This window comes from Anomaloglossus baeobatrachus, chromosome 12 (genome assembly GCF_048569485.1).
Source record: "Anomaloglossus baeobatrachus isolate aAnoBae1 chromosome 12, aAnoBae1.hap1, whole genome shotgun sequence".
Taxonomy (NCBI): Eukaryota; Metazoa; Chordata; class Amphibia; order Anura; family Aromobatidae; genus Anomaloglossus; species Anomaloglossus baeobatrachus.
The window spans coordinates 116413639-116430570 of NC_134364.1; the positions used below are offsets into that span (position 1 = coordinate 116413639).

At 49.4% G+C, this 16932-nt stretch overlaps 1 protein-coding gene across 1 annotated transcript in view; it reads right to left on the reverse strand.

Annotated features, from left to right (window-relative positions):
- The window catches only part of CHP1 (calcineurin like EF-hand protein 1), a 50757-nt gene that overhangs the window by 23913 nt on the left and 9912 nt on the right, over positions 1–16932 (reverse strand). The window contains exons 3-5 of the mRNA XM_075331181.1: positions 15492–15572; positions 14392–14519; positions 4145–4206 (exon numbers count right to left, since the gene is read on the reverse strand). Of these exons, the coding sequence (XP_075187296.1) occupies positions 4145–4206; positions 14392–14519; positions 15492–15572 (271 nt within the window). The remainder of the gene's footprint in view (positions 1–4144; positions 4207–14391; positions 14520–15491; positions 15573–16932) is intronic.

Here is a 16932-nt window from a genome sequence, read left to right on the forward strand (position 1 = left end):
GTCTCCCAATGGAGCGCCGAAGAAAGGACGGGTCTTTCCGTCCTGTTCTGGACCTAAAACTGCTCAACAAGCATGTGAAAACCAGGCGGTTCCGGATGGAATCACTCCGTTCCGTCATCGCCTCAATGTCTCAAGGAGATTTCCTAGCATCAATAGACATCAAAGATGCTTATCTCCACGTGCCGATTGCTCCAGAGCACCAGCGTTTTCTACGCTTCGTTATAGGAGACGAACACCTTAAGTTCGTAGCCCTGCCTTTCGGTTTGGCGACAGCTCCAAGGGTCTTCACCAAGGTCATGGCAGCAGTAGTAGCAGTCCTACACTCTCAGGGTCACTCTGTGATCCCTTACTTGGACGATCTACTTGTCAAGGCACCCTCTCAAGAGGCATGCCAAAACAGCCTGAACGTTGCGCTGGAGACTCTCCAGAGTTTCGGGTGGATCATCAACTTTTCAAAGTCAAATCTCACCCCGACGTAATCGATAACATACCTTGGCATGGAGTTTCATACTCTCTCAGCGATAGTGATGCTTCCGCTGGACAAACAGCGTTCACTACAGACAGGGGTGCAATCTCTCCTTCAAGGCCAGTCACACCCCTTGAGACGCCTCATGCACTTCCTAGGGAAGATGGTAGCAGCAATGGAGGCAGTCCCTTTCGAGCAGTTTCATCTGCGTCCACTACAATGGGACATTCTCCGTCAATGGGACGGGAAGTCGACGTCCCTCGACAGGAACGTCTCCCTTTCTCAGGCGGCCAAGGAATCTCTTCAGTGGTGGCTTCTTCCCACCTCATTGTCAAAGGGAAAGTCCTTCCTACCCCCATCCTGGGCGGTGGTCACGACGGACGCAAGCCTGTCAGGGTGGGGGAGCGGTTTTTCTCCACCACAGGGCTCAGGGTACGTGGACTCAGCAAGAGTCCACCCTTCAGATCAATGTTCTAGAAATCAGAGCAGTGTATCTTGCCCTACAAGCCTTCCAGCAGTGGCTGGAAGGCAAGCAGATCCGAATTCAGTCGGACAACTCCACAGCGGTAGCATACATCAACCACCAAGGTGGCACACGCAGTCGGCAAGCCTTCCAGGAAGTCCGACGGATTCTAACGTGGGTGGAAGACACGGCTTCCACCATTTCCGCAGTTCACATCCCAGGCGTGGAGAACTGGGAAGCAGACTTCCTCAGTCGCCAGGGTATGGACGCAGGGGAATGGTCCCGTCACCCGGACGTGTTTCAGGAGATCTGTCGCCGCTGGGGGATGCCGGACGTCGACCTGATGGCGTCACGGTACAACAACAAGGTCCCGGCTTTCATGGCACGGTCTCACGATCACCGAGCTCTGGCGGCAGACGCCTTAGTTCAAGATTGGGTAACAATGCCAGAGGTGGGAACACATAAGGTAGCCGGAATTGCGACCAGAGTGCTGCGCAAGATCAGGGCCGACTGCCGTCGCGCCATCCTCGTCGCTCCAGACTGGCCGAGGAGATCGTGGTACCCAGATCTGTGGCACCTCACGGTAGGCCAACCATGGGCACTACCAGAACGACCAGACTTGCTATCTCAAGGGCCGTTTTTCCACCTGAATTCTGCGGCCCTGAACCTGACTGTGTGGCCATTGAGTCCTGGATCCTAGCGTCTTCAGGATTATCTCGAAATGTTATTACCACCATGAGACGGGCTAGAAACCATCCTCCGCCAAGATCTACCACAGGACGTGGAAGATATTCTTATCTTGGTGCGCGGCTCAGGGAGTTCCTCCTTGGCCTTTTGCATTGCCTACTTTTCTTTCATTCCTGCAATCCGGGTTGGAAAAAGGTTTGTCGCTCAGCTCCCTTAAAGGACAAGTCTCAGCGCTATCTGTATTTTTTCAGAAACGCCTAGCACGACTTACTCAGGTGCGCACGTTCCTGCAAGGAGTTGGTCATATCGTCCCTCCTTACAAGCGGCCGTTAGAGCCCTGGGATCTGAACAAGGTTCTAATTGCTCTCCAGAAGCCGCCTTTCGAACCTATGAAGGATGTTTCCCTTTCTCGTCTTTCACAGAAAGTGGCTTTTCTAGTAGCGGTCACGTCTCTTCGGAGAGTGTCCGAGCTAGCGGCGCTCTCATGCAAATCTCCCTTCCTGGTGTTTCACCAGGACAAGGTGGTTCTACGTCCGGTTCCTGAGTTTCTCCCTAAGGTGGTATCCCCCTTTCATCTCAATCAGGATGTCACATTACCTTCCTTGTGTCCTCATCCGGTTCATCAATTTGAGAAAGGTTTGCATTTGTTGGATCTGGTCAGAGCACTCAGGATCTACATTTCCCGCACGGCGCCCTTACGCCGCTCGGATGCACTCTTTGTCCTTGTCGCTGGTCAGCGTAAAGAGTCGCAAGCTTCCAAATCCACCCTGGCTCGGTGGATCAAGGAACCACTTCTTGAAACCTACCGTTCTGCGGGGCTTCCGGTTCCTTCAGGGCTGAAGGCCCATTCTACCAGAGCCGTGGGTGCGTCCTGGGCATTACGGCACCAGGCTACGGCTCAGCAGGTGTGCCAGGCGGCTACCTGGTCGAGTCTGCACACCTTTACCAAGCATTATCAGGTGTATACCTACGCTTCGGCGGACACCAGCCTAGGTAGACAAGTCCTTCAGGCGGCGGTTGCCCACCTGTAGGAAAGGGCTGTTTGACGGCCCTATCACGAGGTATTCTTTTACCCACCCAGGGACTGCTTTTGGACGTCCCAATTGTCTGGGTCTCCCAATTAGGAGCGACAAAGAAGAAAGGAATTTTGTTTACTTACCGTAAATTCCTTTTCTTCTAGCTCCAATTGGGAGACCCAGCACCCGCCCTGTTTTCTTGGGAATTTTTGGTTTTTTCGAGTACACATGTTGTTCATGTTGAATGGTTTCAGTTCTCCGATGTTTCTTCGGATTGAATTTGTCTTTAAACCTGTTATTGGCTTTCCTCCTTCTTGCTTTTGCACTAAAACTGAGGAGCCCGTGATCCCACGGGAGGGTGTATAGCCAGAAGGGGAGGGGCCTTACACTTTTAAGTGTAATACTTTGTGTGGCCTCCGGAGGCAGTAGCTATACACCCAATTGTCTGGGTCTCCCAATTGGAGCTAGAAGAAAAGGAATTTACGGTAAGTAAACAAAATTCCCTTCTTTATGCTGCGTTGCTCCATTGCAGGAGGTATTTGATTTTAAAGCGCAGTATATGAAATCCCCGCTTTCACACCAACTGGGCATTTCTTCCAAGTCTTCTTGGAGTTGTGTGCCTTCACTCCTTATTCCCAAGTGCTGACAATAACAGTTCAGCAACTGATCTAACAGTCTTAAACACTTCTGAGGTGTACTTGGCAGCGTCTGGTTGGAAGAAGTGAAAACACAGGGCTCCAAAAGCTGAAGAAATGCTGTGTTGAGTTGCAAGTAGAGATTTCACATACTGTGCTCCAAAAGTAACAAATGTGAATATCTCTAATAGTGCTATATAAGTTCAGGATGGAAAACGAGTTTCATGCCGCGCTATAAACCACGAGCTGGTGTATTAAAAATAGATATTCTTTTATCGAGTTATTCCTACGCGTTTTAGAGGCATGTGCGCCTCCTTCAGGGAAAAGAAATAATCTGATTTCTTTTCCCTGAAGGAGGTGCACATGCCTCTGAAACGCGTAGGAATAACTCGATAAAAGAATATCTATTTTTTTAATACACCAGCTTGTGGTTTATAGCGCGGCATGAAACCCGTTTTCCATCCTGAACTTATATAGCACCATTTTTCTCAACGGGGCCGCTGCTGAACCACTCACATATGTCTGCACAGGGGTTGTGACTGGCACTGTATTTATTCCTCTACTCTTCTAAACCCATAAACCGGGTAAGACCCTATTTTGTGCCTAACTACAGTTTCGCCTAAATATCTCTAATAGAACAGTGCAACAGAAAATGGAAAAGGGTGCAATAATCAGTAGGGTTTGGGGATTACTACAAGTCATTTAACCATTTTTTTTTTGAGCAAGTGATTGTCTCTTAACACCACAGAATGATGGTCTTTCTACTAACAATTTTGGAATGTACATGTGGAAATTATATATATTATATATATATATATATCAAACTTTTAATAAAGTTATAGGTTTATAGTTATCAAATTTGATAAGTATAATTTACCTGCAGGAGTTCGTCCCGAGAGATTCGGTCATCTTTATCCAGATCGTAAAGCCTAAAAGCAACTATGTAAAGAGAAAAAAAAAAAAAATTAAAATGTTATATTTAATAGTCATATCAGATTCAGAAAACATCTTGCTGGAAAGTAACAGGTTGTCACATTTCATCTTTCAGAAACCGCTAATTAAGGCTAGTTTCACACTTGCGTTAAACGGTATCCGTTGCATTGCGTTGTGTGACGGATGCAACGGATGTGTTGCATATAGTGGCACAACGGATCGTACAAAACAAACAGAATCAGCTTTTTTCTTTTGATCGCTTACAGCAGCCGGTCGCTCAGCTGATCACTCACAGCAGCTGAGAATGTGTGCGGGGGGCGGAGTGCGGGGTGGGTGGAGCTGAGCGGGGCCATGGCGCTGAGGACAGGTGAGTATGTGTGTGTGTATGTGTACGCACATGTGGAGTGCAGGAGGGGGCGGAGCCAAGCGGGGAAGTGTCGTGCTCCCTGCACACGTAGCCAGGGTAAATATTGGGTAACTAGGCAAAGCACTTTGCTTGGTTACCCGATTTGTACCCTGGTTACGGGTGCAGGGAGCATGTGCAGTGAAATCCTAAGGATTCCACTGCTCAAAAAAACGTTACGTGCTGCGTTACTTCCGCCCGGCGGAAGCAACTCAGCGTCGCCCAGCAGAAGCAACGCAGCTCCTTTTGGCACAATCAGTCATCCATACAAGTCTATGGGAAACAGCGGAATCAGTTAACGTATTCCGCTGTTTTCCAAAAGGGCGGATTGTGACGAAAGGAAAACAACGCAAGTGTGAAAGTACCCTAACTGGTATTGTAGTTCAGTGCCATAGAAGTGAACAAGTTAGGCCACTTTCACACTTCAGTCTTTTTCCATCAGTCACAATCCGTTGGCTTGAGAAAATACGGTATCCTGCAACATATTTTGCAGGATTCAGTTTTTTTCCCCCATAGACATGTATTAACCCCTTAACGACCGCGGGCCGTAAAATTACGTCCTTGCGGTCATAAGGTTACTGCCCGCGGTCTGCCAGCAGCATCATGCTGCGATCGGCGCACATCTCCGCTGATGTTCACAGCTGAGATGTGTGCCTGCTAGGCACGAGCAGAATCATTATCTGCTCGTGCCGTTTAACCCCTTATATGGCGCTGTCAATATGTGACAGCACCATTATAAGCGCGATCGCGGTAAACATTTCCTTACCGCCCGATACCGGAAGTCACGTGACGCGATCACGTGACTCCCGATAGTTGTCATGGTAGCACAGGGTCATGTGATGACTCCTGTACTACACCTGACTTGCTTTCACTTTGCTGTGCCAGCGGCACAGCACAAGAGAAAGAGCATATCTGCTGTTTACAGCTAGGTAGCTGTGATCAGCAAATACTGCAGAGCGATCGGATTGCTGATCGCAATAGCCCCCCTAGGGGGACTGGAAAATAAAAAAAAACAAAAAAAAAAAAACACAACCTAAAAAGTTCAAATCACCCCCCATTCGCCCCATTGAAAATTAAAGGGTTCAAAAAATAAAAAAATATACACACATTTGGTATCGCCGCGTTCAGAAACGCCTGATCTATCAAAATATAAAATCAATTAATCTGATCAGTATACGGCGTAGCGGAAAAAAAATTCCAAACACCAAAACGATGTTTTTTGTCGTCACAACGTTTGCGCAAAATGCAATGAGGCGATCAAAACGTAGCATCTGCGCAAAAATGGTACCGTTAAAAACGTCAGCTCGAGACGCAAAAAATAAGCCGTCAATGAGCCATAGATCCCGAAAAATGAGAACGCTATGGGTCACGGAATATGGCGTAAAACGTGCGCCACTTTTTTCGGACAACCTTCCAATTTTTTTTTTAACACCTTATATAAAAAGTAAACCTATACATGTTTGGTGTCTACGAACTCGCACTGACCTGAGGCATCACACTGGCACATCCGTTTTACCATATAGTGAACACAGTGAATAAAATATCTCAAAAACCATAGTGCTATCGCACTTTTTTTGCAATTTTTCAGCATTTGGAATTTTTTTTGCCGTTTTCTAGTACACTATATGGTAAAACTGAGGGTTTCATTTAAAAGTACAGCTCGTTCTGCAAAAAAATGAGCCCTCACATGACCATATTGACTGAAAAATAAAAAAAAGTTACGTCTCAGAAATATGGCAAAAAAAAAAAAAAAAAAAAAAAAAAAAAAAAAGGAGGAAAGCGAAAAAACGGCCGGTCGTGAACGGGTTAATTATTTTGCAGGATTCAGTTATTTCCCCATAGACATGTATTAATGACAGATTGCGACTGGTGGCCTTGAGTTGCATCCATCCCGCGATGGATCAGTCGTGGGCTGACAGATTATCGGACGGAACTGACACTGCCTTTTTTTGGAGCGTCAAAAAAAAAAAAAAAAAAAAAAAGAAGAAAAGAAACCGCACTGTGCAGGATTCCATCACAATCTATCAAGAGGTATAATGGTTGTCTATGGTGCAGGATTCCTCCGTAATCCGTCGTACAACGGAATCCAGTGCTGGATTCCGTTATGTTCTACTGAGCATGCCCAGTATGTACACAATCACATTGCAAGGCTCCAGAGTGGCTTGATAGGAATATTCCACGCAATGTTAGCTATAACATTTATTCTGCCCCTTTATCTACAAACAGTCACAGATTGCCTATGAAAACACCAATAGGTCACCAAAATGTCTGCCACTCCCATTGGGCTCTCCCAAAGAAGGGAATTTTGTTTACTTACCGTAAATTCCTTTTCTTCTAGCTCCAATTGGGAGACCCAGACAATTGGGTGTATAGCTATGCCTCCGGAGGCCACACAAAGTATTACACTAAAAGTGTAAAGCCCCTCCCCTTCTGCCTATACACCCCCCGTGCTCCCACGGGCTCCTCAATTTTGGTGCAAAAGCAAGAAGGAGGAAAAAATTATAAACTGGTTTAAAGTAAATTCAATCCGAAGGAATAGCGGAGAACTTAAACCATTCAACATGAACAACATGTGTACACAAAAAAACAGGGGCGGGAGCTGGCTCTCCCAATTGGAGCTAGAAGAAAAGGAATTTACGGTAAGTAAACAAAATTCCCTTCTTTGTCGCTCCATTGGGAGACCCAGACAATTGGGACGTCCAAAAGCAGTCCCTGGGTGGGTAAATAATACCTCATAATAGAGCCGTAACGGCTCCGTCCTACAGGTGGGCAACCGCCGCCTGAAGGACTTGCCTACCTAGGCTGGCATCTGCCGAAGCATAGGTATGCACCTGATAGTGTTTCGTGAAAGTGTGCAGGCTCGACCAGGTAGCTGCCTGACACACCTGCTGAGCCGTAGCCTGGTGTAGCAAGGCCCAGGACGCTCCCACGGCCCTGGTAGAATGGGCCTTCAGCCCTGAGGGAACCGGAAGCCCCGAGGAACGATAAGCTTCGAGAATTGGTTCCTTGATCCACCGAGCCAGGGTTGATTTGGAAGCTTGTGTCCCTTTACGCTGGCCAGCGACAAGGACAAAGAGTGCATCGGAGCGGCGCCGTACGAGAAATGTAGAGTCTGAGTGCTCTCACCAGATCTAACAAGTGCAAATCCTTTTCACACTGGTGAACTGGATGAGGGCAAAAAGAAGGTAAGGAGATATCCTGATTGAGATGAAAGGGGGATACCACCTTAGGGAGGAATTCCGGAACCGGACGCAGAACCACCTTGTCCTGGTGAAACACCAGGAAAGGAGCTTTGCAAGACAACGCTGCTAGCACAGACACTCTCCGAAGTGAAGTGACTGCTACTAGGAAAACCACTTTCTGCGAAAGGCGTGCGAGAGAAATATCCCTCATTGGCTCAAACGGTGGTTTCTGAAGAACCGTCAGCACCCTGTTCAGATCCCAGGGTTCTAACGGCCGCTTGTAAGGAGGGACGATGTGACAAACCCCCTGCAGGAACGTGCGTACCTGTGGAAGTCTGGCTAGGCGCTTCTGGAAAAACACAGAGAGCGCCGAGACTTGTCCCTTAAGGGAGCTGAGCGACAAACCCTTTTCCAGTCCAGATTGAAGGAAGGACAGAAAAGTGGGCAAAGCAAAAGGCCAGGGAGAAATACCCTGAGCAGAGCACCACGACAGGAAAATTTTCCACGTCCTGTGGTAGATCTTGGCGGACGTTGGTTTCCTAGCTTGTCTCATAGTGGCAATGACGTCTTGAGATAATCCTGAAGACGCTAGGATCCAGGACTCAATGGCCACACAGTCAGGTTGAGGGCCGCAGAATTCAGATGGAAAAACGGCCCTTGAGATAGCAAGTCTGGTCGGTCTGGTAGTGCCCACGGTTGGCCGACCGTGAGATGCCACAGATCCGGGTACCACGACCGCCTCGGCCAGTCTGGAGCGACGGAGGATGACGCGGCGGCAGTCGGCCCTGATCTTGCGTAACACTCTGGGCAACAGTGCCAGCGGAGGAAACACATAAGGGAGCTGAAACTGCGACCAATCCTGAACTAAGGCGTCTGCCGCCAGAGCTCTGGGATCTTGAGACCGTGCCATGAACGCTGGTACCTTGTTGTTGTGCCGGGACGCCATGAGATCGACGTCCGGCACCCCCCAGCGGCAACAGATCTCCTGAAACACGTCCGGGTGAAGGGACCATTCCCCTGCGTCCATGCCCTGGCGACTGAGAAAGTCTGCTTCCCAGTTTTCCACGCCTGGAATGTGAACTGCGGAGATGGTGGAGGCCGTGGCTTCCACCCACAGTAGAATCCGCCGGACTTCCTGGAAGGCTTGCCGACTGCGTGTGCCGCCTTGGTGGTTGATGTATGCCACCGCTGTGGAATTGTCTGACTGAATTCGGATCTGCTTGCCTTCCAGCCACTGCTGGAACGCTTTTAGGGCAAGATACACTGCCCTGATTTCCAGAACATTGATCTGAAGCGAGGACTCTTGCTGGGTCCACGTACCCTGAGCCCTGTGGTGGAGAAAAACCGCTCCCCACCCTGACAGACTCGCGTCCGTCGTGACCACCTCCCAGGATGGGGGTAGGAAGGATTTCCCCTTCGATAATGAAGTGGGAAGAAGCCACCACCGAAGGGAAGCTTTGGTCGCCTGCGAGAGGGAGACGTTCCTGTCGAGGGACGTCTGCTTCCTGTCCCATTTGTGAAGGATGTCCCATTGAAGAGGACGCAGGTGAAACTGCGCGAAAGGAACTGCCTCCATTGCTGCCACCATCTTCCCCAGGAAGTGCATGAGGCGTCTCAAGGTGTGTGACCGACCTTGAAGGAGAGATTGTACCCCTGTCTGTAGTGACCGCTGCTTGATCAGCGGAAGCTTCACTATCGCTGAGAGGGTATGAAACTCCATGCCAAGGTATGTCAGCGATTGGGCCGGTGTCAGATTTGACTTTGGAAAATTGATGATCCACCCGAAACTCTGGAGAGTCTCCAGGGTAGCGGCGAGGCTGTGTTGGCATGCCTCTAGAGAGGGTGCCGTGATCAACAGATCGGCCAAGTACGGGATCACCGAGTGACCCTGAGAGTGGAGGACCGCTACTACAGTAGCCATAACCTTGGTGAAAACCCGTGGGGCTGTTGCCAGGCCGAACGGCAGTGCCACGAACTGCAGGTGTTCGTTCCCTATGGCGAAGCGCAAGAAGCGCTGGTGCTCTGGAGCAATCGGTACGTGGAGATAAGCATCCTTGATATCGATCGATGCAAGGAAATCTCCCTGGGACATTGAGGCGATGACGGAGCGGAGGGATTCCATCCGGAACCGCCTGGTCTTTACGTGTTTGTTGAGAAGTTTCAGGTCCAGGACAGGTCGAAAAGACCCGTCCTTCTTTGGGACCACAAACAAGTTGGAGTAAAAACCGTGGCCCTGTTGCTGAAGAGGAACAGGGACCACCACTCCTTCTGCCTTCAGAATGCCCAGCGCCTGCAGAAGAGCCTCGGCTCGCTCGGGAGGCGGGGATGCCCTGAAGAATCGAGTCGGGGGACGAGAGGTGAACTCTATCTTGTAACCGTGAGACAGAATGTCTCTCACCCAACGGTCTTTTACCTGTGGCAGCCAGGTGTCGCAAAAGCGGGAGAGCCTGCCACCGACCGAGGATGCGGAGTGAGGATGCCGAAAGTCATGAGGAAGCCGCTTTGGTAGCGGCACCTCCGGTGGTCTGTTTAGGACGTGACTTAGACCGCCATGCATCAGAGTTCCTTTGATCTTTCTGAGGCCTTTTGGACGAGGAGAATTGGGACCTGCCCGCGCCCCGAAAGGACCGAAACCTCGACTGCCCCCTCCTCTGTTGGGGTATGTTCGGTTTGGGCTGGGGTAAGGATGTATCCTTTCCCTTGGATTGTTTGATGATTTCATCTAAACGCTCGCCAAACAATCGTTCGCCCGAAATTGGCAAACTGGTTAAGCGCTTTTTGGAAACAGAATCTGCCTTCCATTCCCGTAGCCACAAGGCCCTGCGGAGTACCACCGAATTGGCGGCTGCAACCGCCGTACGGCTCGCAGAGTCCAGGATAGCATTAATAGCGTAAGACGCAAATGCCGACGTCTGAGTGGTTATGGACGCCACCTGTGGCGCGGACGTGCGTGTGGCTGCGTCAATTTGCGCTTGACCTGCTGAGATAGCTTGGAGTGCCCATACGGCTGCGAATGCTGGGGCAAAAGAAGCGCCGATAGCTTCATAGATGGATTTCAACCAGAGCTCCATCTGCCTGTCTGTGGCATCTTTGAATGACGCCCCATCTTCCACTGCAAGTATGAATCTAGCTGCCAGTCTGGAGATTGGAGGATCCACTTTGGGACACTGAGTCCAGCCCTTGACCACGTCAGGGGGGGAAAGGGTAACGTGTATCCTTAAGGCGCTTAGAAAAACGCTTATCTGGACAAGCATGGTGATTCTGGACTGCCTCTCTGAAATCAGAGTGGTCCAGAAACATACTCGGTGTACGCTTGGGAAACCTGAAACGAAATTTCTCCTGCAGGGAAGCCGACTCCTCCGCCGGAGGAGCTGAGGGAGAAATATCCAACATACGATTGATGGACGCAATAAGGTCGTTCACTATGGCGTTCCCGTCCGGAGTATTAAGATTGAGAGCGGCCTCAGGATCAGAATCCTGATCAGCTACTTCCGCGTCATCGACCAGCGATTCCCCTCGCTGAGACCCTGAACAATATGATGATGTCGAGGGAAAATCTAAGCGAGCTCGCTTAGTCGGTCTGGGGCTGGGGTCTGTGTCAGAACCCTCAGCTTGGGATCCATGAGATACCCCTGGAGGACATTGTTGGTCCAGCTGAGGTGGGCCAGGGAACAAAGATTCAACAGAGTCCCTGTGCTGAGATACCGGCCTGGACTGCAAGGCTTCTAGTATCTTAGCCATAGTATCAGAGAGTTTTGCAAACTCCGTCCCTGTCACCTGAACAGTGTTAGCAGGTGGCTCCCCCTGGGCCCCCCCTAGCAGAGGCTCTGGCTGAGCAAGTGCCACAGGGGCCGAACAGTGCAGACAATGAGGGTCAGTGGAACCTGCCGGTAGCGGGGTCGTACATGCGGCGCAGGCAACATAATAAGCCTGTGTTTTGGCACCCCTGCCTTTCGTGGGCGCCATGCTATTATCTTCCCTGAGCAACACAATAGGGTATATAGCCAGAAATCAACTGTGCACTATACAGTGTAAAATAAACATATAATGTTACACTACTGCACAATGGGGCTAGCACCACAGGTGCTGCTTACCACCCGCTTAAAGCGGTTGTGAGGCCACCAGAGTCCCTGCCTGGGTCTCCCAGATTTTGTCCCCCTCTGCAGCGTCCGAGGAGCTGACAGGAACGCGTCCTGAGGAGAGGAGGGAGCCGTGGGCGTGACCCAGAAAGAGCGGGAGCTGGTGCCTGCACTGTGCACAGTGAGGGGAGTGGAGTATGCAAAGCATGCTCCAGCCCTCAGTGCTGCTCGTTCTATGCAGCGTCCCGCCCTTCCCCTGCCTGTCAGGGCTATGGGCGGGAGGAAAGGAAACTAGGCCGCAAAAAGCCGGGGACTCTACTAATAAACGCGGCCGCCGTAAAAGCGCGGCCGGCGTGGAAGTCCCCGGCGCACTACAAGTCCCAGCCGTGCCGCAGTATTTCCAAGGCAGCGGCGGTCAATGCGGCAGTCCCTATACATAAACACACTCAGCAACGCTGAGTGTGTAATGGCACATATTAACCCGGTCAGCTCCGCGGTCCCCGGTGCACTAGCACACCCAGCAAAGCTGGTGTTGCTGTGCGCGGTCCCCACGGGGACACAGAGTACCTCCAAGTAGCAGGGCCATGTCCCTGAACGATACCCGGCTCCTATCCAGCAGGCTCCACAGGAGTTGTGGATGAAGCACGGTCTCAGTGCCTGAAGACCGATAGGATCCCACTTCCACCAGAACCCTGAGGGGGATGGGGAAGGAAAACAGCATGTGGGCTCCAGCCTCCGTACCCGCAATGGATACCTCAACCTTAACAACACCGCCGACAAGAGTGGGGTGAGAAGGGAGCATGCTGGGGGCCCTATATGGGCCCACTTTTCTTCCATCCGACATGGTCAGCAGCTGCTGCTGACCAATCTGTGGAGCTGTGCGTGCGTGTCTGACCTCCTTCGCACAAAGCAAAAAACTGAGGAGCCCGTGGGAGCACGGGGGTGTATAGGCAGAAGGGGAGGGGCTTAACACTTTTAGTGTAATACTTTGTGCGGCCTCCGGAGGCATAGCCTATACACCCAATTGTCTGGGTCTCCCAATAGAGCGACAAAGAAATCAACCGTGCACCATACAGTGTAAAGTATAGCCTATAATCATATAATCTATAAGTACACTTCTGCACTAGTGGGGCCAGCACCTAGGTGTTGCTTACCGCCCGCTCAAAGCGGTTGTGTGGTCACCAGAATCCCTGCCTGGGTCTCCCTGAGCTTGTCTCCCCTCTCCAGCGTCAGAAGAGCTGACAGGAATGGCTGCCGGCGTCCTGAGGAGAGGAGGGGGCCGTGGGCGTGCCCTAGAAAGTGCGGGAATCTGGTGCCCCACTGTGCACAGTGAGGGGGGTGGAGTATGCAAAGCATGTTCCAGCCCCAGTGCTGACGTCCTGTACAGCGTCCCGCCCTTCCCATGACTGGCAGGCCTGGGGGCGGGAAAAAAGTGAGACTAGGCCGCAAAAGCCGGGGACTAAAGTTATAAGCGCGGCCGGCGTATGAGCGCGGTCGGCGCGGTAGTCCCCGGCGTACTAACATTCCCAGTCGCGCTGCAGTGTGAAATGGCAGCGCGCGGTCAGCGCGGTAGTCCCCAGTAACACTAACACACCCAGCCACGCTGCAGTGTGTAATGGCACAAATGCAGCCAGCGCTGCTGTCCCCGGTGCACTAGCACACCCAGCAATGCTGGAGTGTTGCTGTGCGCGGTCCCCACGGGGACACACAGAGTACCTCAAAGTAGCAGGGCCATGTCCCTGAACGATACTCGGCTCCTTATCCAGCAGAGTCCCCAGGAGCTGTGGATGGAGCACAGTCCCCTGTGCCTGGAGACCGATTAGGATCCCACTTCACCCAGAGCCCTAAGGGGATGGGGAAGGAAAACAGCATGTGAGCTCCAGCCTCCGTACCCGCAATGGGTACCTCAACCTTAACAACACCGCCAACAAGCGTGGGGTGAGAAGGGAGCATGCTGGGGGCCCTGTTATGGGCCCTCTTTTCTTCCATCCGACATAGTCAGCAGCTGCTGCTGACTAAGCTGTGGAGCTATGCGTGGATGTCTGCCTCCTTCGCACAAAGCATAAAAACTGATGAGCCCGTGGGAGCACGGGGGGTGTATAGGCAGAAGGGGAGGGGCTTTACACTTTTAGTGTAATACTTTGTGTGGCCTCCGGAAGGCAGTAGCTATACACCCAATTGTCTGGGTCTCCCAATGGAGCGACAAAGAAAACAAACGGATCATGACGGATCAGTCGTAAAACAGATGCACAACGGATGTAACGGACGCGACGGATCAGTTATTTCACAGGATTCCTGACCGCTGAAAAACGACAGATCCTTCGTAACGACTGAAGTGTGAAAGTAGCTTACGTGACAATTTAAGGCCAAGCAAACGGACAAGTGTGGCCGAGCTCAGAGATTTGGAGGGGGGGTAAAGTAGGAAAATGTATTACTGGGAATAGAGTTCAGAGATGGGAGGTGGAAGTTTAATTACTGGGAATATTTCATCACTTAACGATCTATTTTTAGGATTTTGTAATCTTACACAATAGTTTGTTGTTTCTGCTGTTCAGGGGCTCGGAGCCGGCGAGGTCTTTTGATTTTTCATTATCTTCAATAGGTCTGAAATGAGCGAGTGTCCTCATAAACCCACGGAAATTAACCTGGTCTTCCCTAAAATGTAAAAAATAAAATACATAGATTATCTTAGCGGGTGTGTGACAACAGTAACGTCTTCAGCGCCGGATAACAAACTTTCTATATAGCTCTTCCTGACACACACACACACACACACACACACACACACACACACACACACACACACACACAAAATATGAACAGTGTTTACAGCTCGTTGCTTTGGAGACCGACCACCACTGATATCTAGATTGTAAGCACGGTGCTGCAGCTGGACAGTATTAGGGTATGTGCGCACGTTGCTTTTTACCTGCTTTTTTGCTGCTTTTTCTTCTGCGCTGTTTAATGCCAAAATGGATGTGTTCTTCTATTCAAGCAAAGTCTATGGGAATTTGGGTTTCTTGTTCACACTATGTTGTTCAAAATGCTGCCTTTTTGTGGCAGAACTTTGGTCAAAAACTCAGCTTTTCAAAGAAGCAACATGTCAATTGTTTTTGCCATTTGGGTTTTGCACTGCAAAGCTGAGTTTTTGACCAAAGTTCTGCCACAAAAAGGCAGCATTTTGAACAACATAGTGTGAACAAGAAACCCAAATTCCCATAGACTTTGCTTGAATAGAAGAACACATCCATTTTGGCATTAAACAGCGCAGAAGAAAAAGCAGCAAAAAAGCAGGTAAAAAGCAGGTAAAAAGCAACGTGCGCACATACCCTTAGGAGGTTCGTGTGCTGCAGAAATCCTTACAGTGCTTACAAGCTCAATATAAAAGAGCTTGTAAACCATGCAACTGCCCCGCAGCAGTGGTCAGTCTCCACGGCAAAGAGATTAGAGATAAAAATAAGTCTCAAGAATGGCTGAAATTTTTTTTTATAAAGCAGTAGGCTGGTAATGGTGATTGAATAACCCCCTTAAGTGTAGCCAATCACAAAAAAATTTAAAAATAATTAAAAAAAAAAAAAATATAAGAGTCTTGTAACTGTGCTTGTGGTGCCTTATTATAAACCTTACCCTTCTGGGAAGAAGGCATTAATAATTCTATCTCCCAACGGGTTAATGGCCAGTTCCGGGATCCTTTGGAAATCTTCCCGGCTAAGAAGAGAAAAGTAAATATAATAATCAAACATATCCTGCAGAGTTAGCCATTATTAGCAGCGACCACAAACAGCCTGGCCAGTACTGGTGTGCTGAATAGTGCCGCTATCATACAAAGAAGCCTACTTCAAAAAGGTGTCGCTCCCACCCAATCTGATATCAGACGAATAAACATTGGGGCGGCACACTTGACCTGACAGCCACCAGGGTCATACATAACACTGGGCGTTTTGTCTTGGCATACCATTGGCGTCTCCACATGTACGTTAGATTGAGAGTGAAAATCTGCTTAGACAACCCCTATAAAAAGTGTGACTTTTACCCATTATGGCAGGGTCTTCAGTTCTTGCTAAAAATACTACAAAATATGGCCTTAAAGGGGATCAGTCACCAGATTCTAAGTGACCAGTTTTTGTTCTTATTTTATTTGTGCTGCTCCACTAAAGTATTCTGGTTTTGGTTTGGTTATAATCCAATAAACAGTCTCAGAGATATGGGCATTGTGCTTTAGTATAGTCCTGATCAAGGAGGCCTGGCTCCCAGGATTCCCTGGTGGGTGTGTCTTTACACTACTAAGCCCCGCCCCCAGAGAAGATCATAAAAACAAGAGCTGAATAAAAAAGGTCCATATCTCTGGGACCACATATTGGATTGAAACCAAACAAAAACCAGAAAACTCAGGGAAGCAGCGAGAATAAAATAAGAGCAAAAACTGGTTCCTTATAATCTGGTGACTGGTCCCCTTTAAGGCAATATTTTGCCCTTAGATCGTTAAATGGACTTTACACCCAGAGCAAAGTGTTACCTTTCTGAACAAGTGTTTATTAGACAACCATTTAAATGTCCCCACATTAGTTTTTATGGAACGCAATGTCAGGATCAATCATGTTACATTATAATCAATATCATAACCAAGCGAGAAAGTGTTATGTTTTTTTAATGGGGAGCGGCAGTAATTTCTCTTGTAAAGTAAACTACTTAGTTGAAGCAATTATAAAATGAATTGTGTTGAAACAATGCCGCACATTATGTAACGTTTACCTTTATTACAGACGGCCGAGCAAAGTTCACCCGCACGCCACGTTTAAGAGACAAATGGGTTAATAAAAAGAGCACAGAGATAAAAATATGAAGGCGGGAGAAGAACATTGTAAAAAGGAAACTTTACAGAAGATTGGCCATTTGCAATAAATATATCATTGTTACCTGATGTACACGCCGCTGTTCTCCTGAATCCGGCGAGGTTTTTCTCTGCTTCCTACTCATCTCCTTTCCCGAGATATTGCCCGTTCTTTCCTGTACATAAATCTAATCTTTTTGGCCAAGTGGGCTTGGTTCTCAAAAAAATATGCAATGG